Below are 24,757 nucleotides of genomic sequence, written 5' to 3'. Positions count from 1 at the left end.
TGTCAGGCCCTTATTTATGGAAGTGCCTTGCTAACTAAGAACAGGCTGGTATTAAGCCCCTGGCTCCCACCTGCCCAGAGTGCTAGCTTCCAATCCCTGCTCTTCCTTGTAAAATCTCTTACACTAATCATTTGTTACTGGCATCACTTCAAGCCTATGACCCTTCATTCCAGATTGATCTGTTCTCAGCCTGGGACCTCTTACAAATTCCTCTTCCTTCATTTTGCCAACACTAAAACAAATACCTGTCAGTAAATTGAGCCGAATACCTGGGGGAAAAGAACATATTCTGAGTCTCTTTCCTCTTGTGTAACTTGGGGAAGCTGCCGTAAGTCCTTTTGGGGATGCAGCCGAGTTAAGTAAAAATATACAACAGGTAATAAAATGGTGGTTTGAGGCTTTCTAAATTGAGAAAAACAAATAATCTTGGAAGAAATTTGTGGGTTTCCTAGAGACCATGCATTAACTTTTTCAGAGTCCCATCATCTAAAGGCAACTGGGAGTGCACAGTACTCTTGAGCGTCAGACACCAGGATGACTGGCTGTAGTTTCCACTCGGTACAGAAGTTGGTGTTTTCAACCAGGACACCAGAGGGAGGAAGGTGTGTGTGGAGGAACCAGTCTCCTGCAATGCCCTGCTGCCCCCTGCTGGAAGCTCTTGGCACAAGCACTGGCAAAAGGAGACCTGATGCTGGAGAGTCTAACCCAATAATAATAATACCCTATGATTCCCAGCAGAAAGTGACAGCAAAGACTATCCCAAATGCCTCATTTTACATCTCTGCTCCTGGCCTGTCATTTTATAATTTTAAAGTATTTCCATCAAAGTGGAGCTTTGGAAATGTTCTTTCTTTTGCAAAGCTCTCTCCAGCCCAGGGTGGGCAGACTGCCCTTCCTATTGTCCTGGGCTGCAGAGACACCCGGATGGAAGGGAGAGTTCATGCAGAGGGACCTGCCGTTGTGCATTGTGACCCTGCAAGGAGCACCTGGTGATCTTGCATAGAAAGAAAAGATCTCTGGTGTGTGTCTGGAAAGATTAAAAAGTATGCATTTACTTGTTGGAGAGAAAGAACTATTAACCTGTGTAATCAATTTATGGAATTGTATTTTTGTTTTGTTTTTGAAACAAGTCCTTGCTATGTAGCCCAGGCTGGCTTTGAATTCACAATCATCTTGTCTTAGCCTCCTGAGTGCTAGGATTACAGGCATTCACCGGCATGCCAGATTTCCAAATGATACTTCAGATTTTGATTTGAATGACTTTTCTAATTACAAAATTCTAGATGGAAAAGAAGTAAAGTAAGGAAAATCATAAAGTCTTAGAATCACATCCCTCAGAGGTAACTGCTCTTGCTTGGATCTTAAGTGTCTCTCAAGGGCCTCCAGCTTGGTGCTGTTGGGAGGTGGTGGAAACTTTGAGGTGGGGCCTGGAGGGGTGTGTCCTTAACACACCAGGACTGAGGTGCTGTCTTGGCTGTGAAGAGCTGGGCAGCTCCTGAGGTCTCTCACCTGCTCTCCCTTCTTAGGGGCCCCAATTCTTAGCCAGGACCTGGTTCACAGTCCTTCAGGCCCTCAAGTGAGGGTGTGGAGCTGCAGAGAACAGGAGACAGCCTCATGGGCCAAGTCAGGAAAGGCCTGAGGACCAGCCTTCACAGCCCCAAGTGCCTCTTGCACTCACCGTTGGGGAAGGGGCTATGGGGAGCAGGGATGGAAGTCACTACCTGGCCATCTGCTCTGACAGAGCCACCTCCCAGATGGGCTGAATGACATGTTATAGTGACAAAGTCTTCATATCTTGTGGAGTGTAATGCCAGGAAGTCCATCTCTCTCTCTGACTGATGCTGTACTTTGTCACCTGTACAATCTGGCCAGTTGGTGTCTTGGGTTGTTAGGAAGCTGGGAACTTGATGTGTTTAATGTTCCAGAGATTGTTCATATGATGGGGAAGACAGAGAAAACCTTGGGTTCTTTGTCTTCTCCACTGAATCCTGACTGCTCCTTGACCCCCATCCTCTCCCTGATCCTCTGTCATGTCCAGCTGCATAACTTCATCTTTAAGATGCCTCACATTCTTGTTGCAGAAGGCGAGATAGAGATAAGCCAGGAATGGTGATGTACACCTGTAATCGCAAATTCAAGGCCAGCTCAAGCTATGTGGCAAGACCTTGTCTCAAAAAACAAAACAAAACAAGACAGCAAGATAAAAACTGCAAGGAAGCAATCATCAAGAGTCATAAGCCCTGGTGACCTTGTGTCATTGGTGTGAATGCTACAGAATAAAGTTTATAAATGTGGAATAGGGAGGATGCTAAAATCCCTAGGCCTGTGTCTCAGGGTTACCCTTTTTTTGTTGTTTTGAGGGTCTTGCTAGCCCAGGCTGTCCTCAAATTCTTGATCCTCTTGCCTCAGCCTCCGTAGTGCCAGGATTACAGACATACTCCGCTATAGCAGCTCTATCTTAAGTTTGACTTCAAAAGCACTCCTGAAGGCTGACCAGTTAAACGTCATTTATCCTACCTGCATAGAATGTCAGGCCCTGAGATAAAAGATTACCTCCTCTCCTCATTTGTCCTCACGATTGCCCCACACAGTGCTCAGTGGTGATAGTTCCCCACTTACAAAGGAGCACAAGGAGTGCAGTGACACCTTGATTGAGGGCTGGCAAGTGAGACCCAGGCCCAGAGGTCCCTTTTCTCATTTCCTTTGCACTGCAGGATGATGAGGGAGTCAGCTGGGTTTCTGCCTCGGGACATAGGTCTCCCCTGAGATACAGAGAAGCCCCTCTGTGTGCAAATAAATGATAAAATGTCTCCCTCTCCCACCACAGTCAAGAGCAGTCTCTGGTACACACACATTAACCAAAAACCCAGGTACAGCTCAAGAAACTTCTATTTTAGCAAATGAAGGAAGAAGACAACTGACAGAAATTCCATGTTTGTCAGAATGGAAATTCAGTACTTCAGACTATTCCATGGAGGAGACATGCAGGTTGCCCTAGGCACTGGTCTGTGGCTTCTTTTTGCCCCAAGTCAGCTAGCCCCACAGTATGAGCTGACATGTCCTGGTTAGCATTCCTGCCTTGACCATGATCATGAGACAATTTCTAAAACAGCATACACTATCAAAACACTACCAGCTAGAGGGTTTGGGGGTGCATTTCGTGTATCTACACATAGGTGTGGACAAGCTGGCAAAGGCCCAGGAAAGTCAGGGAGATACCTTTCCTTATGGTCGTTTTGCAGCTCAAGCAAGGATTGCTGCAGGCTTGATTTAAGTTGGGAGGCACCCCTTATTGAATGGAACTGGAGTTTAAAAGAAGGGGAGGGGGAGACAATAGAAGGGAGGAGGAGCCCAAAAAGAGACCATAGGGGTTTGGGGAAGTCACAGAGACAGCAAGATGGGAGGGAAAGAAAGACTAATTTCAGTGTGTCCCCTAACCCCCAAGTGAGTGCCTGAAAGTGAATAAGCAAACCCTACGTATACTATTTTTTTCTATACATACATACCTACAGTCAGGTTTAACTTACAAGTTCGGCACAGTAAGAGATTAACAATAACTAACAATAAAATAAAACAATTACAATAATCTTGTAATAAGTTATATGAATGTACTTTCTCAAAATATTCCGCATGAAATGATACATGACATAGAGTGAGGTGAGTAACAGGCATTGTGATACAGGTTACTGCGTAAGATTACTTGAACACAAGCATTGTGATACTGCAACAATTGATCTAACTGAGGTGGCTACTAAGTGACTAACAGAAGGGTAGTGTATACAGGTGGATATACTGGACAAAAGAACAATTCATGTCTTGGGTACAACATCATGGTACTCAGAATAGCCTGCAATTAAAATCTATCAATTATTTAATATTTTCAGATCTCAGTTGACTGCAGGTAACTGAATTAAGGAAAGCAAAGCCATGTATAAAGGGGAACTACTGATGTTTTTCTGAGGGTCCATCCTACTGTCCACTGAAGCCTTGCCTGATGGTCAAGAGGCCTCAGATCTATTTCTCAGCTAACTCCCATAGGCAGTTAGGGATACAGAGAGACTTGGCTTCTGTTATGTCACCTGGAGATGCAGGAAGCTCAGGCTGCCTCAGACTCAAAGAGCCTCTGAGCCCACTGTGATGCTCCAGGCTGGGTGGGGGAAATCTCTGGACCATCACTGTTGTCCTGGGTGCTTACTAGGAAAAGCAGGCACAGACTTCTGCTGGTGTTCTCACACTTACGTGATGTCTATCTCCCTCCCACTCTTCTCCCTGGGTGCAGAGCTCACAGACGGGCCTGAGTCAGACTCACTCTGCCCCTTGCCCCTCTGCAGCTCAGAGGAAGATTCTCCCTCCTCTGTGGGTAGCAGAGGGTTAGGCAAACATTCTTCTAAACACACACAACAAAACCTTGAACTTTAAATTTTGAAGCATATTCGAATTATTTTGTTTCTCTTTGTATTTCTCTTGTGACCTTTTCCTGAAGCACAACGAACACGTATAAACTTGGAAAATTGTAGGGAAAAACAAAGGATTACTTGAACCAAAAAAAAAAAGTCAATTCATACAAGGGCAGATTAAAAATGTTAGAGGCCCTGAGATCTGGAACAAAGGAAACGAAGGGAAGGAAGGAAGGGGAGCGAGGGAAAGGAAAGAAAGAGAACGGAAGAGATATAGCATCCCATGAGTATAAGAAATCTCAGTCCTGATCTTTTTCATGGTTTTTTTTTTTTTTTGAGACAGGGTCTTGGATTACTGGTGTGCACCATCATGCCTGGCTTACATTGTATTTTTAATTGAGGAAAAATTTGGTGTATGGTTCAGAGCCTTTTTCTCCTAATAGTAATGGCTCTGGTCTCTAAGCCTATCTTCTCCCTTATTACTTCTATTTCTTTGTACTTTTGTCAAATTTTAGTATATTTCTTCCACTTGTTCTTCCAGCTCACGAATGCAGTTCTCATTATTATTATCCCCTTTTAAATTTTTTCATCTTAGCTCAGTGGTAGGGTGCTTGTCTAGTCCCAATGGACTGGGTTTGGCCACCTGTCCCTGTACACCAATCAAAAGGCCTTGGGTTTGATCTCTAGCACTGCAAGAAAACAAAATTAAATTTTAAATTTTACCTTCCAAACAAAACATCATACTTGAGTCCTGTTTTGTTGTTTTGGCCTTTGGGGATAAAGTCCTGGTGAGTTCTGCTGGCAGCTCACTTCCATCAGGAGCACTTGTCCTACCATGCATTACCAAATACACACTCGGACCCACTACTGAGAATCCAGTAGTGAGCACAACACAGTGAATCCTCACTAACCTGTGGCGTGTACACCTGTCACAGGTAGTTCTTTCCTTTCTTCCCTGTTTGAATTTCCTCTGGTGCTTTACTTTCTTTGCTTACCCTTGGCTCCATAGACCTTGAAAGGATGAATTGACATTTTATCAGCATTTTAGGGCAAAAGTGCTGGCCCTAGGGATCCCAATGGACTATGCTTGGCCACTTGTCCCAATACACTTATCAAAAAGATGAATAGTGGTAAAGAGCAGAGAAAGGAGCTTGAGTAAATATAACTACATTGGGAAGAACAGGTAAAGAGGCTCCGTTACCCCAAGTCTGTCTGCAAGGGGCTGACAAGAACGTTGAGATTTTATGGAAGGAAACAAAGGATTTGGCTGGGTTATGCATAGCTGAGGGTGTGCCCAGAGACAGCGGGCAACGCTGGTCAAGTCAGTGGTCATTGATGGATCACTAGCTCAGTTCTGGTTCTGGAGAAGTTGCTGTCACTGTCATCACTTGAGGGACCAATCTGTCCCCATGAGGGACACTGCTCCCAGTTCCTGTCATGGGTAATTGTCCCCATTTGGGTAGTGATGCATCATAGGTAATCTGTCCTGCCAGGCTCCTGTTGCTTGAGGGTAGTTTCCAGGACTTGTGGTAAAGATCTTTGTTAGCAGCATACTCACCAAGACGGCATCTGACTTCTATAGGGGCTGTCAAAAAGCTCGGCTCCTCCACAACCAAGGACACAGTTGGCCCTCTGAGGTACTCTTTGCCCAAGTCCTGAGCCTCCCTACTATTGTTTCTTGCCCCACCAAACCTGAGGAGACAATGCACTACACCTGTCCTAGTTATAGAGCTTTGGCAGAGCCTGTGGTCAAGTGAACAGTTCAGGCCTTGCCTACGTGCTGGTCCAGCAGAAGCAGGTGGAGTATGGAAGAACTTTTAAAAATGTCCACAGAGTGCCATCTTCACTGGAACTACTTTTGGGAGCTTTTCATGCCAGGCTGACTCCCCTTAGCATGAGTGATGGTGAAGGGTGACTGGGAGACTAAGCAGATCCAATAATCTTACAGGTCTGCACTCTGTAGCTCTAAACAGGGGGAGTGGAACCCAGCAGTTTCCTAGATTCCTCCAGCACAAAAAAACCTAGGGGCTTCTGTTACAGCATTCGAGCAGTGGAAGAGGTGTCCAACTGTTAGTCCAAAAGCTATGCTGGGCACACTCCTGGCCCTGCTCCTGTTTTCCCCACCAGGATCGGATCCTCCAATGCCCAGAGCTCAGGCTGTCAGCTGAGGACTGAAGTACATCATGGCTCCCAAGCTGATTGATGAACAGGGCTCTCAGAGCCCTGACAACCTGGGTTCTTCCGTCTGACTTGTACTCTGGCGCTGTGAGTGGAGTGCATGGGCTTTTGCTTAGAGAAGAGGTGCTCAGCACAAGACCCACCCTTAGGAAACATCTAGATCCTGAGACAGACCCCAAGGACATCCCACTGCAAAAATGCTGACTCACAGGTGTAACGGTTCCTTAAAGGCTGATCTGGATATTTGTTAGAAATGCAGTGTTCAGTCCCATCCCAAAGCTACCCAGATTTATCAAGGCTGGTGTGGAGCCTCGCCTATTGCAACAAGGCTCTGGATGACTGATCACACTAATACAGAAGAGCCCCTGGCTCACACAATGACGTTGATCCAGAGACCTCAGTGTCATTCCGAAGGCCTCTCATCAGTCTCTGGTCACAACTGGAAGAAACCTGAAATTTCCACAAGATTTTCTCAGAAAATTCTCCTCTTCATGACTTTGGGATCCTCCAGAGTAACCCCAGGGCTTTGCCCCTGCCTTTGCCTTCAGGCCTTCTTGTTCCTTGATAATTTGTCCCTTTCCTACAGAGAATTTCTCTGGAGGTACAGCACTGGGGACCTGAACCTTAAATTGGACATCAGAGTAGAAGCTCTTGAAGTGGAAACTTCTCAAGGTGACAAGAGGATTTTTCCTTGGGTAAATTACAAAACTGCTGAATAGTGTTAAACATGGTGGCACTGAAATTGCCTTTATCATACTGGCTCCTGGAAGAGTTGTATTTTGAAATTGAACTAGCAAGGTCAATTGGATTATATTAGCCAAATGTACTGTAGTTAAGTGGATGAAACAGTTACATAAGGTTTTATTAAGGAAAAAGACTTCCAAATATGTCCTACTTTCCAAAATTCTAGTGTGAATAAATGCTACAATGTTTTAGGGCATTGCTTTGAGGCATATTTCACCAGGCAGAGGAAGCTCTGTGACTCTTCAACTGATGCCAGCCAGATTTTCCACATTCTAAAACCTGAAGGCTGGGTCTTCTACAAATGCAATCAACCTGTTTTTGAACCCTGGTGGAGGATACTTCATTTTTCTCATTGCTTGAGCTGCGTAGAAGCTTCAGGGCCCCAACTTGGGTCCTGCAACTGTATACTTGTTAGAGACAAAGGTAAAGCTGACTTTACCCAGAAGTAGATGACTACTTTGACGTGGACAGCTTTCCCTAAAACATCAGAATAAGACTCCCCATAATGAGACTATCTATACTTATCTATTCCTTATCTATACTTATCTATACTTATCTATTCCTATCTATACTTATCTATTCCTTACTTATGCTTACCTCATTCACTTGATTGTACTGTAACCAGATTTCTAGACCCTTCTAGCACCTGTTCCATTCCTCTTAATTTGGTCATGGGGTACTGGATTACATACTAGCTTTACAGTGAAGAGGTCTGCAGTTGCTAATACTTATCCAGATTAAGAAAATTAACTTCTAGACTATTTGGTTAATGGACTCAACTGGATTCTCTGATCATTTGATTTTTGGTTTGATTCATGGGGTCCCTGGCTCTAAGATGCACATTGCAAATTCTTGGTATTATCTTCCTGATAGTCATCAGAGTGGTTTCCCTGATATGCTATGCTCTCAAGTTTTGAATGTTTTTTGTGCAGCTATCTGTTCAAAGTCCTCTCTTTGAAACTTAAATGAAGATGATGTAATGGAGACCAGAAATCCAAGATAATGTAACTCATTCAGTTTGCCAGAGGCAGATTTGGACTGCGCATCTGAACTAGGCCCAATAAACGGACTTTGCATTACCTAACTAGTTAAACTATAAACCATTGACCAGTTGATCAGGCTATAGCGAGTTAGTTCTATGCCTCACTTCCATTTTCTATAAATGTTGGGAGTTCTCGGAACCTCCTCTGGTTCTGCAAGCTGCCCAATTTGTAAATTGTTTTTGTCTTTGCTCAAACTCTGCTTATCCTAATTGGGCTAAGGAATTTCTCCCTTTTAACACTCTGAAAGGCTGGTTTCCCTGTGTTAATGAGAACTGGGACAATTATGTGGGATCCTCAAGACAATCCCCCAAATGACCTGACACTGCTGTCTTAAGTAAATTAAGCAGCAGCTTGTCATCCAAATAAGGTGAGAGGAAACTGTGGCTGACTTCCTCCATGGTCCACACCTGTTGCTGAGAAGAAAGGAGCCAGATACTAGCATAAAGGTTCAGTCATATCCTGCCTGCTCTTTGAGTGAGCAATAGTGGTTCTAGGATCCAGCACCATTTGGGTAACTGGACTGTAAAGGTGAACTGATATTCAGATATTACTTGAGCAACATATTAGACAGAATAAAGGACATATGCCATACTGGTTTTAGCCTCTAATTCCTAAAATTTTTGTCTAAAAAGAATAAAGCAGTCTAGCCCCAGCTAGAGATGGGATCTTCCACACTGGTGGTTACATAATAAAAACTAATCTCAAAGGCAAGGTTAAAAATGAGCTTGTTATAAGTACCAATGCAGTGATCACAAGTCATTCAGTATTTTCTAAAAACCATCACAAAACTCGAGACTCTTCCACACAGACCCTGAGCAAGAACCCAATCAGCAGGAAAGGCTGCTGATCATTTCAAGCCAATGATTTTTCAGGAGCTCATTGATCTTCAGTGCTTTCACATAAATGTATCCAAGGTTACTCAAACAGCAAGTCTGCTCAAATAAGCTTCCCAGGCAGCTTTTCTGTACATCTCAGCCGCTTCCAGGTGATTAGCAGCGGAAAGTATTCCCCGGCCTACAATGATAACATCAGAACCTCGTTTACCAATAACTTCTTGTGGACTGTTGTACTGTTGGCCAAGATGATCCCCTGTAAAAAAGCAAAAGCTATTTAATATAATACAAAAATCAGAAAGCGTGTCACACTGAAATAATAGTATCCAACCAACTTTATTTTTTTATTTATTTTTTTTTTCATTTTTCTTTTATTATTCATATGTGCATACAAGGCTTGGTTTATTTCTCCCCCCTGCCCCCACCCCCTCCCTTACCACCCACTCCACCCCCTCCCACTTCCCCCCTCAATACCCAGCAGAAACTATTTTGCCCTTATCTCTAATTTTGTTGTAGAGAGAGTATAAGCAATAATAGGAAGGAACAAGGGGTTTTGCTGGTTGAGATAAGGATAGCTATACAGGGCATTGACTCACATTGATTTCCTGTGCGTGGGTGTTACCTTCTAGGTTAATTCTTTTTAATCTAACCTTTTCTCTAGTTCCTGGTCTCCTTTTTCTATTGGCCTCAGTTGCTTTAAGGTATCTGCTTTAGTTTCTCTGCATTAAGGGCAACAAATGCTAGCTAGTTTTTTAGGTGTCTTACCTATCCTCACCCCTCCCTTGTGTGCTCTCGCTTTTATCATGTGCTCATAGTCCAATCCCCTTGTTGTGTTTGCCCTTGATCTAATGTCCACATATGAGGGAGAACATACGATTTTTGGTCTTTTGAGCCAGGCTAACCTCACTCAGAATGATGTTCTCCAATTCCATCCATTTACCAGCGAATGATAACATTTCGTTCTTCTTCATGGCTGCATAAAATTCCATTGTGTATAGATACCACATTTTCTTAATCCATTCGTCAGTGCTGGGGCATCTTGGCTGTTTCCATAACTTGGCTATTGTGAATAGTGCCGCAATAAACATGGATGTGCAGGTGCCTCTGGAGTAACAGTCTTTTGGGTATATCCCCAAGAGTGGTATTGCTGGATCAAATGGTAGATCGATGTCCAGCTTTTTAAGTAGCCTCCAAATTTTTTTCCAGAGTGGTTGTACTAGTCTACATTCCCACCAACAGTGTAAGAGGGTTCCTTTTTCCCCGCATCCTCGCCAACACCTGTTGTTGGTGGTGTTGCTGATGATGGCTATTCTAACAGGGGTGAGGTGGAATCTTAGTGTGGTTTTAATTTGCATTTCCTTTATTGCTAGAGATGGTGAGCATTTTTTCATGTGTTTTCTGGCCATTTGAATTTCTTCTTTTGAGAAAGTTCTGTTTAGTTCACCTGCCCATTTCTTTATTGGTTCATTAGTTTTGGGAGAATTTAGTTTTTTAAGTTCCCTGTATATTCTGGTTATCAGTCCTTTGTCTGATGTATAGTTGGCAAATATTTTCTCCCACTCTGTGGGTGTTCTCTTCAGTTTAGAGACCATTTCTTTTGATGAACAGAAGCTTTTTAGTTTTATGAGGTCCCATTTATCTATGCTATCTCTTAGTTGCTGTGCTGCTGGGGTTTCATTGAGAAAGTTCTTACCTATACCTACTAACTCCAGAGTATTTCCTACTCTTTCTTGTATCAACTTAAGAGTTTGGGGTCTGATATTTCCAACCAACTTTAAATAAAAATATGCTCTATGCTCTTGCTTTTGATTCCCCTTCTGCATGGCAAGTGGGTAATGTAGGAGGTGATGAGATTCACAGGATCAGCCAAAAACCACTACAATGGAGAAAGATGCTAACCAACTTTTTTTTGGTTTTGTTTGTGGTTTTGTGTGTGTGTGTATGTGTGGTGTTGGGGAGGGAAGCCGGGACTTGCCTCATGCACACTAGTCAAGTGTTCTACCACTAAGCTATATCCCTAGTCCAAAGTCAATAATTTTATAGCATTTACAGTTTAACCATATCAAAAAAAAAAACAGGTAAATCTCCTGTGTTGCCAAGAATGGTTCAATAGAAAATTGAAGACAATGTTAGTATTCCTGTGTGAATCACTGCACTGCTTGGAAAGCCCCCACCACCAAGGGATCTAACCTGATTACCACCATATATATGACCTTTCCTGCTGCAACCCCAGCATAGTCTGCTCACCTTATTTTTTTTTTTTCTTTAAATCATCAAATAGAAACTCTTTAATTTGGAGCATTTAAAGGCAAACTTGGCAGGAGGGGTTGTGGCAAGTGGCTAGGGAGATTGTTGTGGGCAGAGGTAGTCCTATGGTTTTAAGCCAATCACCCCATATAGGCAGATAACTTTAGGAATTAAAAGAATATAAATCAATTGAAAAGTGTCATACAGTAGAAATCTCCTGTATTCAAGAGAAAATATATTTAGAAATCTTAGTTTATGGCTGTAAATGTGACTTATTTAAAGACATGCTGTATACACCATCTTGATGACACCTCTGCACTATACCTTTCTCACTATTATGAGATCAGCACTACTATCCTCATTTTACAGGTAAGAAAATAAGACTAGCTGGAGGTGTGGCTCAAGCAGTAGAGCACTGTCTAGCAAGTGAGAAGCCCTGAGTTCAAACCTCAGTACTGCTGAGAAAAAAAAAAAAAAAAGAGAGAGACTAAAACAAATGAAGTGGCTTGTCAAAAGCTACACGGTTACCAAATGGACAGGCCAAGAATCCAAGTCTATGTGATTCAAATGTTTGGCACAAATGTGGATTTTAAAAAAACACCCAGGCAACTATTATGAAGCCTTAACTACAGGCAAGTCAGCCTGCAGAAGCCTACTTTGTGATGTATAAAATCTAAGCTCCATTTTTCTTTTAATCCATTTACCTGAATTTTCACTAGCCTGTTAGTTTTCTTTCCAATTAACCTATAATATTCTGTTTAAAGTAACTGAAAACAAAAGGCAATTCCTTCTTTTTCATAAATGTGGTTATATTACCTATACAAAGTAACTCCCTCAAGATTAATGGCAATCCATTAGTTTTTAATAGTTCAGGGTTTTTTTTAAAAAGAAATCTAAGGTTCCCAATCGTCCTAGTCTCAGAAGCGCTCCTTCTTTCATCTGTCTATTCAGCATACTATCCATTCCTTCAACATTAGCATCGCTCCTCAGAAAGAACTTTCCTCTTCTAGGACCTTCTGGTCCAGAAGAATATTCTAGAAATACTCTCTATATACAAAAATACATACAAGGATGTTCCCTGTTTGTAAACAATATGCACTATGAGGGACTAATAGTTGAACACATGGCAAATTAGAACTTAGAAATACTATATGGCTGTAAAAGGAATGCTGTAACTCTAGATGTGGGAATGTAATACAGCTGCATGTACACAAATATTCCCTAAATTATCTACATGCATGCTGAGTACAGCCAAAGCCCAAAGCACATCTTACAGGAGTTACGTGGGTCTCTCTGGAAAAGGAAGCTGGACTGGGAGATCATGTTGTAAAGGAGAAGTATAAAATCTCTAGTATAAAATCTTTCTCTTAATAAAGATATCTTTTGAACTTTGCAATAGTAAAAAACAGAAAATCAGAGCTGACAACCTAACATTCCACTGAGGGTTGGTAAGTATAACTGTTTTCATTTGCAACGGTCTTGTCAACTGAGAACCCTAATGGCCACAGTTCCAATCTCCTTCCAATCTTCTTCCTTAAGAAGGAAGGTGAGCTGAATTAACTCCAGTAACTGTGATGAGCAACCTTTTGCAAAATATCCAATTCAGAAAAAGTGAAATGTTTCTAAGTCTTCATTTCTTCTTCATTCAACATTGAAGCAGCTTTACTGAGGCCAGTAGGACATTTAAATACATACATACACATACTTTTTCTGGTGCTGGGGATTGAACCCAGGGCCTCATGCACGATAAGTACACACTCTACTACTGAACTAAACCCCCAGCCCTTCAAATTTTTTATATCCTAGATTACTCCTTTATTGAATAGAAATCTAACAATGAGAAGACTAGCACTGCTTTTTAGCCACTACAATTGCATTTCTCAGACTGCTGAAAGTATTCCGTGTTCAAATAAGTTCAGGAAACATGACAGAACCAAAGCATGCCACGCTGGAGAGTCACAATAGACACTGGCACATCTAAGGCTCTGCAAAGTCCTCTAACAAAGAAGTGTTTGATTTTGCTTACCTGAGGGCTTTCCAAATTTCCTAGAGCACAGAATACCTTCTTTTGGCGGCAAATCCAGAACACCAGTTGGAAAATACTAGCCTAAAATTATCAGTTCTGTGGGCATATTTCAACAGTAGCTTTCTAAATTTTTATCCTAAAATTAGACTACAAGCTGTTTTTGCAAGTATAGGACAGTATCACCAGACAAAGGGCTCATTCATCATGGGTCTAGAAAAAGAATGCTTGTTATTTTTTAAGACACAGGTACAGAAGCATTTTTGAAAGACTAATGGCCAGTGAATAGGCTTACCTCCTGCTTGTAATTGAACTCCTGGGGTAAAGTGAAGAAATTCTGGTTTCATGCTTACTCGGGAGCCAGAAATAAAGCCAATCACAAATTCACAATGCTCCTCAGCCATTCCAACCTACATAGAATATTACAGGCCATATTACAAGAAAACAGTTAATCAATCACTCAGAATAGCAGTTCTATAAAAGTAAAAAATCTAGTTTCTAACTAGTCAGAAACTTGCTGTATTATAGATGCCTTTTCTCACTTCATACACATAAACTCATTCTATCTGAAATAGGTCATCTTAGATATGATGACCTATCATATCTAAAACATAAAAATAAAAATATTTTTATAAAAATAAAACATATTTGCTTCATTAAGATCCTATGATTACCCCTTCCCCCAATTAACTATACCTGAACACACCAAAAACCCTATACTTGTGCATCTAAAATCAAGATGCTGCATAATTCTTTGTAATTATGCTCAATGACTGATCTGCTCTCAAAAGATCTTGAAGTGCATACTGTCATATAAAGAAACAGCTACATTTTCAAGAGCTAAAGAAACCTTTCCCCTTTGCCACTTTCCCTATTCTTTAGCATCTGCTCTAAACTAGTCTCCCTATTTTTACAGTATTGCCTCATATACACAGCAGGTCTGCCTGGCTTTCTGATTTGGCTCTTCCTTGATACACTGTTCCAATCTTGCCACCAAGTACTTCCACCAACAAACAAGTGACAACTTGTCCTTGAGCCAGACCTATACTTGAGAATACTAATATTTTAAGTGACTTCCTGGCCCTCTCCTTGCAATACTTGGGAAATCAGACATTTACGGTCCACTTAGGGAGAGTGTTAAAAAATTAACCTTATAGGGCCATCTAAGTTCTTAACAGCCCCATGTACAGTCTTTGAAATGTAATGTGAAAATAAAAATTTCAAGGTAATTTTTTAAAGTGATACTCCTTAAAATAACTGCAAAGGTGATGTATCTACCTTTCTGGGTGACTAATGATTCAACTACAAAATTTACCTGAGGAAAATGTGAAGAGGAACTTTTTAGCTAGATAACCATCCATCTCTTATTCAACTTTGGTGTGTATGGGTCAAGATAGGGTGGCAGTCAGTACTGACATGTATGGTATTAGAACTTTTAATACTGGAGGGGAAAAAGCACAGCTGGATTCCTTGGCTTTTCCCACCTAATACAAATCACTATCAAAGACACAGCCACTTCATGGGGGCTACTGTCACAAGAACGTGTAACCCTGTGGGACTCAAGAGACTCAAAAACAGCACATCTGGGAAGTTCTTTTCATCTTCACTTTCAATTCATGGCAAGAACAAAAAGGTAATTATGATAAAGGCAGTTAGAAGATCTGTGCCTTGATATATCTCTCAGAGTACAATTTAAATTCCTTAAGCTCTATTACAAGATACAAAATGCTAGGAAGTATCAAGGAACTCTAACCCAACTGCTGTTAATATACTGTCACACTAAAAACAGCTATTCTGTGGGGGGATGAGACAGAGGTTACATAGAACATGTAGCATAGCTCTGGCCTTCTCTCACTCAGTCCCTCTGTCACTCACCGCTGCTTTAGTGTAGTTCCCAGTGGCCAGGGAGCCGGCAGAGCTCATTTCCGCAATAAGCAGGCATCCCCGATGCAAAGGCAGGCCCACTTCCTGCAGGCCTTTCACAACTCCTGAGCCTGGCACCACGTGGGCATTTACTAGATCTGCCCAGGAGGCTATTTTAAAGATACCACCTAAGAAAGGGGAAAAAATGGTATTTGCCAGTTTTCATATAAAACTATCTTTTGCGTAATCAACTACAATAGGAAATTATCTCCTAGTAACATGTTAGAGTCAAACACATCAAGAACTTTAGTAATTATCATGGTTTCATCTTGAAAAATGTGTATTTTCACCTGGTAGCTAGGTGAGAGATCAGTGAGAAAAAATTCTTGCTGAGTTCTGTACTTAGTTCATCAGGAGTATTGTTAGGCCGGACTTATTTATTTTGCAGGCTGAAGCTTAGGATCACTGATAAAGCTCATACAATTAGCAATGGACCCAGTGAAAAAAGGAATTTTCTAAAGTCAAGAACAGTGATATCCTGAAACTCCTCCTAAAGATGACAAATAGTCACCCTGCAGAGATCTCTCAGCAACTTTACTGTCTCCGAGTGTTTCTACATATTCCTTAGCTCTCCTTAGAGAGTTAAAGTCAAACAGGGAACTGTACACATGCAAATCTAAACATTATACAACTCTTACAGCAGTCAGTAAGCTCAACTAAGCTGAGCAATGAGATGATGGGATCTCCTCAGCACAGATAGTCACAGACAATTCTATTTGAAAGAGTTTGAGATTATACATGCATTACTTTAAGAAAAATTATGTTACCTCAAAATGACTACAATATATATGGGTAAATATTGTTATAAGGTGACATGAATTAGATAAATACAGTGTGATCACATCTTTATAAAAACATCAGACATTCACATTGGAGAATGCATAATAAAACTAATCATTTTTTCCATCCAACATATGCACTACTTTTGAGTTATTTGGCATTAGAAAACAACTTTGAAATTAAAAAGGATGTGTATCAAATGATCATTTTCCGCTGAAAATAAATCTTATCATTGTATCCTGCTTTTTCATTGTTTCTTGTATCTGCAATTTTCTGCCAGAGCCAACATCTGTCATTTTGCCTGCCAGAACCTGTGCACCTTTCTTTGTGTATCAGCACATCCATATTCTTTAGGGGAAGCAACCCTGCAGGGCTCTCAGTACAAGATGTTTAAATAGAGCTCCCTGCTTCACATTTGCAGGAACACGTACACTCCTCAGGCCAGCTAATGTAGGGATTTTACACCCTAGATCAGAGTGAATGATTTGTGTGGGCACGTGGTGTTTGCCTCCCTCAAACAGAGAAGAAAGCAGAGCTGAGAAACAGAAAGTAATTTCAAAAGACATCATTTGAGTTCCTGGATCCATCCACACTTGACAGTTTGCTCTATGGCTGTACTTTCAGTTACGTGAGCCAATACATCACCTTTTTTTGTCTTAGCCAGTTTAGGCTAGATCTCTGATTCTTGGTGATTTCTGAATAATACCCTTACCTTCATACTGTTTCTTTACTGTGTTTCCTATATCTGCAAATTTCCGGTCTTCAAATATTAAGAATTCATGGCATTTTGCCAGAGCTGTCAACTCCTTCATCACATCCAGAGTAAAGTCATTCAAAGTATCTGCATGGGTCTTGAGCACACAGATGCTGGGACCTAAGGCATCTGCTAGCCGCAGTAGCTCTCTGGCCTCTGAAACATCAGCAGACAGGCACAGATTGGTCTCCTTCTTTTGCATAAGCCTGAGAAGCTTCGATGCAACTGGGTGGATCCTGGGCAGCTCTGCACGTGCACCAAAGCTGAGTTCTTTGGGTGCTTCCTTTACACAAGGGAGAGAACCGTTCTGATTAGCTGCTATGAAAACATTCTCCCGAATGAATCTCTTCACTCTCCCAACCATCTCAGCATCAATTTTTTTCTGCTGCTCAAGAATCTCCAGCATTTCGGACAATGTACACACTGAGTGGAGACGGATTCCGTGTGCCTCTAACTTGTCCTTGCCTCCCTGCTCTCGGTCCAACAGCACTATGGCATCAGTGACCTTCAGGCCCTCCTTCTGAAGAACTTCAACAGTTTCTAAAACACTAGATCCACTGGTAACAACATCTTCAATAATCAGACAGGTTTCTCCCGGATTAATAGCTCCTTCTATAAGACGCTTAGTACCTAGAAAAGAAAAAATTCTGATGATTCCAATTTATTTCACAAATGTATCTTGCAGTATAAATTTGGTATGTATTTGTGAAGAATTCAGATGTTCTAAGTCTTACATTTCCTGATCATCTATACTTTGGAGCTACTTTATATCTGATCACTATTCACTGTGCTGTGACGACTGTTTTGTTCAGTGTTTCTGTATCCCCAAACTGCCAATTATATACAGAATATTTATAGCAAATTATTCTTCAATGTAAATAAAACACTATTTAAGGTGCTTTATGCTTAACTATGGGATTTCTTAAAGCAAGTTAATCTAAATTAGGCAATTATGAAACAGAATAATCCAGTATCATCAATGAAATCATTCCTTTGTCTATCAACAATCTATTACAAGTTCATCAATCAAGACCAGCTGAACAATGTGCTTTTTGAAAATATAAATTCAGAAGAGAAGTATTTTGTAACACTTTAGATCCATTACCACAACCTTATGAATGTGACTAAATAGACTATGATCAGATAATCTATAAAATTTAAATAATTCACTGTAGATGTACAGATTCAATTATTGAGACTCATTTTTGTATTTTCCACTACTAATTTATCTTATTTTGAAATAAACAGAACAGGTGGGCATTTTACTAACTTTTTAAGTTTTACCACAGATACCATCTTTGACCTTTCATATTTCTTTTCTCTTAACTCCTTTCCTCTCCTGAAGAATTGGCAAATATAACCAAACCTGCTTAGACTAATACATAAGACTGAGAGGACTTATAGGTATGTTAATAAATAAATTTCATACTAGATGCATTTTTTAAAGATATACAAGGAAATAGAAATGACACATTCCTTATGGATAGGGATTCATTTTATTTTTTGCTCAAAAAACTAACATTGTGCCTTAATGCAGCAAAAATGCAACTAAATATTTCTTTTTTTTGGTACTGGGTTTTTGAACTCAAAGCCTTGTGTTTGCCAGGCAGGTGCTCTATTACTTGAGCCACACTCTCAGCCCTTTTTGCTGTAGGTATTTTTTCCAGTAGGGTCTCCATCGCTATACCCAGGCAAGCCTGGAATGAGATCCTATTTATGATTCCCGCATAGCTGAAATGACAGGTGTGCACCACTGTGCCCAGTTTTATTATTGAGATAGGGTCTCTCAAACTTCTTGCCCTACTGGCCTTGAATTGCAATCCTCCCCATCTCTGCTTCCTGAGTAGCTAGGAGTACAGGCATGAGCTACCACACCCAGCTATCTTATTTTTTTTATAGCAATGATTTCAAACAAAGACATACAAAATACTGTAATGAATTTTTTTTTTTACCCACAAATATAGAAAGAACTTCACCACTTAACAACTCATGGTTAATCCAATTTCATATCTTAACTCTTTCCCCCAATTTTTAGAAGCAAATCCCACTGCATGATTTATCATACATTTTTAGAATGTATCTATAAAAGGTCTCTTAAAAAATAAAGCATTATCATACCAACATAGAACAAAAACATCTAATTCTTTAATATTAAATATGAAGTCCATCCATATATATGTATATAAAACTTTTTTTTTTTGGGTGATAGGGGTTTAAACTCAGGGCCTCATACTTGTTAAGCAGGCACTCTACCACTTGAGCCACTCTGCCAGCCCAGTATTTTTAGATTGATTTCCAGGTTTTAAAGCAAACCCTGATAACCTATTGCCATATATCCACACATAAAAAATATTTCCATGAGAGGACTGGAGGTGTGGTTCAAGTGGCAGAGCACTTGCCTAACAAGTGCAAAGCCCTGAGTTCAAATCCCAGTACTGCCAAAAAATAAAATAAATAAATTTCGTGAGGTGTTTATATAGCTTTATGAGAGTAAACTTATTCACGCATGACTCTCCATGTGGTTTAAATATAAATATACTGGACAGGTACATGCTCTTAGCACATTCTGCTGATGAGGGAAGAGCCAATATACATGTTGGGGTTTGCAATGCCTAATCAACATGAAGCATTTTAGACTCTAAAGAAAAGTAAGGTGATTTATATCAACAGTTAACAAATCCCACAGGTGATAACTTATAGAATTTAGAAAGAATATTCAAATGAATCTAAGAAAACATCAGTACACAAGGAAGAAAAAATTCTCACAGGTTACAAACTGACTTAAGGCTTATGCTACTTTTATTTTACCGTAATCTTTTGTTTCTTTCCTTCTAATGAGCATTGGAATTTCATTGGTTGAACAGATAACGGTAGCCAGCGGCAAAGCTGTGTAAGGTACCCCACACACAGTGTCAAAATTGATTCCTGCATTTTGGGCAGTTTGAAATAAAATATCTGCAACCTGTAAGAAAACACACACACTTCCTATTATCATTATTTTAAATAGTGTATATATCATGTAACAACAGAACATTAAAGATGAAAATAACCTTAGGAGAGATTAATCTCAAACCTAATGGGGGAGAATAGAAACAAATGTCTTTATTAAATCTCAGTATAAACAAACAAACAAACAAATACATATATATATATATTTATATTATATAAATATATATTTATATTATATATATATAACCCGTATGGATACAAATGGATCAGTCAAGATTTCCCCCAAAATTGGCTTTTTGAAAATATAAACTTAGGAAAATATTCAGAACTATCTAGACCCATTACTACAATTAAATCCTGTATATAAATAAACGTAAATGCATGAATGAACCTACTCAGCTAAACTCAGGATGGACTCTTAGTGAAATGAGATGTCCTGGGGAAGGTAATAATGTTGACCCCAAAGACTAAGAATGGTCCCCAGACTTCCCAGTTCCCCTTAGTAATCTGTAATGCTTTGAGTATGTAAAGCTATCACTTGCTATTTATAGTTTCTGAAGAAAGTCTTCAATTAAGAATTTTCATAAATAATGCCTACTGTGTGAAATGTTTTATAATGTTCCCCATATAAATCACCATATTTTGATGTCAGAATGCATATGATTGCCCAACACTAACTTACTGTTTTTTAAAAATCAATTATTCAGTTGCTTCATAAATTAGGTCTTTAATTTCTAGTGTTAAAAATACTAATATATCCTAGAAATGTTACATCACTGTTTTTTAAATGAGTACATTTGGAATCTAACTGCTGTTAGTGATTTCCTATCTACTAATTCCATTAAAAAGAAAAAGTAAGTAGGGGTTAGGGGTGTAGCTTAGTGGTAGAATGCTTGCCTAGTGTGCTCAGGTACTGGTTCAAGTCCCAGCAAAACACACACACGTGGACACATGCAAACACACATACAGAGCTAGATTACGAAAGGTAGACAATTTTTATGTTTTTTTCAAAGTCACATTTTCACTCTACTGTGTTCACAGAATTTTACTCCAATGCAATATATATTTCTGCTTGAAAAGCTTTTACTGATTCCATTATAATTCTCTATGCATGTGCAAATTGAAATGTATGTTAACTTAAATTTAAAATTGCAAAATAAAAAAAAATTTCCATGACAAGTCTCCAAGTGTTAGAAGGTATTCTCCATAGTCATTGTGAGCATATAATCAAAACATAATTTGGAAATTTTGATGGAAGCATAAAAACATTATTTTGGAAATGCATTTTTTCTGTGATATAAGTAGTATTTCCCCCTTCCAGTTTATGTACACATAAAATTGTAGTCAAATAGTACTTGTTACTAGCAAGTTAAAGGTTAGCATAAACTCTATTGCTTTAGGGAGGATGTAAATACTGAGAACCTGTATTTGCATTAAAAAAAATCAACAGATGTGAAAAGTTTTGTTATAGCCAGGTCTTTCTCCTCCCCAATTAATTGCCAAAAGATTCACATACACACCATGACCTAAAATAAAAATAAAAAAAAAAAAAATTTTTTTTAGTCTTCTATCAATCAACTGATCACTTCTTAAATCAATTTTTCATTAGAAAATCCTTAGTTGTTCATTTTCTCTATACTGATGACATAGACCACAGCAGGATTCTGAGGCCTCTCAACCAGTGGTTCATCATTTTTACAATAACCACACAAATATGTGTTCAACGAACATAAACCCTAAGGGTGTGCTGGGAACTTACAGAACTTACACGTCTTTGGGACTGGGTCTGCATATGGAGAGGCTGGCCTTGCACTCATGATCTTCCCGCGTCAGCCTCCCTGAGTACTGGGATTACAGTTGTGCCTCACCACGCCTGGCTACATATGTCTTGATAGAAGTTTTTGTGAAATGTTTTATATTTATATTGTCCTACATGGTAGCCAGTAGGCACGTATGACTACCTGAATTTAAAAACTCATGATGCTCAATATTCACGGCGCTAGTAGACTAGTCTTGGACCGCACACTCACTTTTCTACTCAAAGTGTGATCTTCAGTTTCTGCTGGCAACTTGTTAGAAATGCATTCGGCACTGTAAGGAAATGCCCAGATGATTCCTACATACTCCAGCTTTGAGATGCAATGTGCTAGAAACCTCTCACGTGCGCAGTTTCCCCTTATCCACAGACCCAAAACCCACCTCCCCTTAATTCTTGCTCCTGGCGCGTACACGCACGCGCACACACGGGCACACACGGGCACACACACACACACACACACACACACACACACACACACACACACACACACACACACACACACACACACACACACACACACACACACACACACACACACACACACCTTTCTAAACAGCAAATTTCCCAAATATTTGACCAGTTCACGCGCACGCGCACACACGGGCACACACACACACACACACACACACACACACACACACACCCACCCACCCACCTTTCTAAACAGCAAATTTCCCAAATATTTGACCAGTTCCTAAATTCTTTGCCCAACCACCTTTTCCTTTCTTCCCCAAGTCAGTCTAACTTTCCAGACGCTAAACACGGAACTCATTCAAGGGCATTTGACCAGTTCCTAAATTCTTTGCCCAACCACCTTTTCCTTTCTTCCCCAAGTCAGTCTAACTTTCCAGACGCTAAACACGGAACTCATTCAAGGGCTTCTGGGTTGGGCTGAGCCCAAGAAGGGTTCTTCCCAACTCCAGCAAAGCACGTATCCAAGTCAGCCGGTCAAGGCCAGGCAACTGTGCAAGGTCCCAAAGAGCGCAAGGACCCCTGGCCTCTGTGCTTCTCAAGCCGACTCAACCGCATGGCTCTTCTGCGGCCACCCACAGCCCAGCCTTGTCACCCCGTTCCATCTCCTGGTCCTCTTTCCCGCCACCCAGAGTCGCCCTTCCCCTCGGGCTGGTACCTGGCTGAGAAGCCGCGGTCGAGACACGATGCCCCGCAGGTCGATGTAGACCGGGGAGGAGAGCCCACTCTTCAGCACGAAGTTCCCAAACTTGAAGGCCTGGACGTCGTACAGGGACGCGACCAGCTGTCCCAGCGCTGCGCCCGCCGCCGACGCCGCTGCCGCCATCCTTGCGAGCTATTACTGCGCTCCACAGGCCAAAGCATGCGCAGCCTCGGACGCCCCCGTGACGTCATTCGAGAGGTCCCGCCCCTTCCGCCGCCCCTTCCGGCCAGGATTGCATGGGGACCAGCGGTGCGAGCCTAGGGTTTTGCTGGTTTCCTATGATGGGGCTTCTGGGGTTTAAAGCCCAGAACAGTTAGCTCGACTACAGCCTCTCTCAAGAGAGCCTTGCTTGTTTTTTTTACAGCTCAACGTCTTCTTGACTAGTCCTAGCCACTTCTTCCCTACAGTGTTTCTTCAGATGGAGTTCTTCGAGGACAGGGACCATTACATCTTTTATTAACTTCACAGCATGTGGTACATGAGAGTTCACTAGCAATAGAAATAGGAAGCCCTCAACAGATAATTGTGCATTTTCTGTTCTGCGGCATTCTGTGCTAGAAGAGGAGATGTGTGTATTACCCTGAGAGAATCTTAAGTGCTGGCACATGTGGAGATGAGGAAGGGCAAGGAGGAGGACTGAGGGAAGATGGATTGATGGGTGTCAGGGCTATCCCAGAGGATGATGTTGCTAGCCAATCTGAAAATCCAAGCTTTCAAATAAATCCCTTAGTCATGTTACCAGAAAGCAAGTCTCCTCGCCTCAATGCCAATTCACAACTTACAAATAACCAGAGCAGGGGTTTGAGGAAAAGGAAATAAGGTTTATCACCAGAGGAAGAGAAGGGCAGAGTCAACCTCTCAAAAATCTGTTGTCCCACTTCTGAGAGAAAATGTCTTTTAAATGAGAGTTTAGGGGCTCAGCTTGATAAGGTGACCAGATGCATTTTCCCCATGGCTGCTGGCTTTGGTTCTCCAGATGGCCTGCATCACTTCTCTGAAGCTGTATGTCTTGGCTGGCAGGTTTACTGCTCAGGTGGTTAGAGAGAGATAAGAGGTAGAGAGCTTGTTGGCCTAATTGGACAGCAAAGGGAGTTAATCTTCATTACTGGATTCTCTAGCAATTAGAGGGAAAGAAAGTCAATTTAATCAACAAACGTAGTAAACTGGCCATCAGGCAAGCTGCCTATACAAACAGGTTTTTTTTTTTTTCCTTTTGTGGTCCCTGTTAAATTTTCCCCATGGTCAATTTATTCCTTCCTTGTCTATGGAAAAGAGGCATTGCAATCACCTAACTGTTTTCTGCCTTTAGTTAATTCCTGGGCAAAAGCAGCTTTTAAGCCCCTGTTACAGTCAGGTGTGGCATTGTATGTCTATAATCCCAGCTACTTCCTAGATGGAGGCAGGAAGGTAGCAAGGTTGAGGCTGGCGTGGGCAATTTAGCAAGCCCTGTCTCAAAATAGAATTTTAGAAGGGCTGGGGATGTAATTTAGTGGTAAAGTGCTTGCTTAGCATGAGCTATGTTCTGTGGTTCATCCACTAAAGCAGAGAACTTCTCCATTAGGTGTAGAAGGCAATACATTAGCCCATTTTAAGGAAAATAACCCTTAAAACCACGGATCCCATGATCTTAATTTACCAAGTTGATTCTGAATTCATTTATTTCTGCATTCTTTATGTTTTCTCTGGAGATTATGTTGAACAGTCAATGTGAAAAGCCTATACTTTTCATAGTTGTTTCTCACTACAAATAAATACAGTAAAATCTTGATGAAATAGAAGCCAAATGTTAAAACATTTTTGCTCTTACTAGCAAAGTAAGGTAATCAAAACATTTTGATTTCTAAGTGTTGCTAAGTGACAGCTCACTGTGGATCAAGCCTTAGTTGCACTTGG

The 24,757-nt window shown here is 40.9% G+C and overlaps 1 protein-coding gene across 1 annotated transcript; it reads right to left on the bottom strand.

Moving 5' to 3' along the window:
- Window positions 1-7,419: 7,419 nt before the first annotated feature.
- Window positions 7,420-23,040, bottom strand: Umps (uridine monophosphate synthetase). The gene is made up of 6 exons (XM_020186269.2): window positions 22,820-23,040; window positions 19,731-19,884; window positions 16,881-17,552; window positions 15,341-15,516; window positions 13,761-13,875; window positions 7,420-9,451 (listed from the first exon to the last, which is right to left on the bottom strand). The coding sequence occupies exons 1-6, from the start codon at window positions 22,985-22,987 to the stop codon at window positions 9,282-9,284; spliced, it is 1,455 nt and encodes a 484-aa protein (XP_020041858.1). The 5' UTR covers window positions 22,988-23,040; the 3' UTR covers window positions 7,420-9,281.
- Between the last annotated feature and the right edge of the window lie 1,717 nt (window positions 23,041-24,757).

Source organism: Castor canadensis, chromosome 5, assembly GCF_047511655.1.
Source record: "Castor canadensis chromosome 5, mCasCan1.hap1v2, whole genome shotgun sequence".
In the NCBI taxonomy this organism is placed as follows: domain Eukaryota; kingdom Metazoa; phylum Chordata; class Mammalia; order Rodentia; family Castoridae; genus Castor; species Castor canadensis.
The sequence above is the reverse complement of the archived record's forward strand: the minus strand, read 5'-3'. Positions and strand labels throughout refer to the sequence as shown.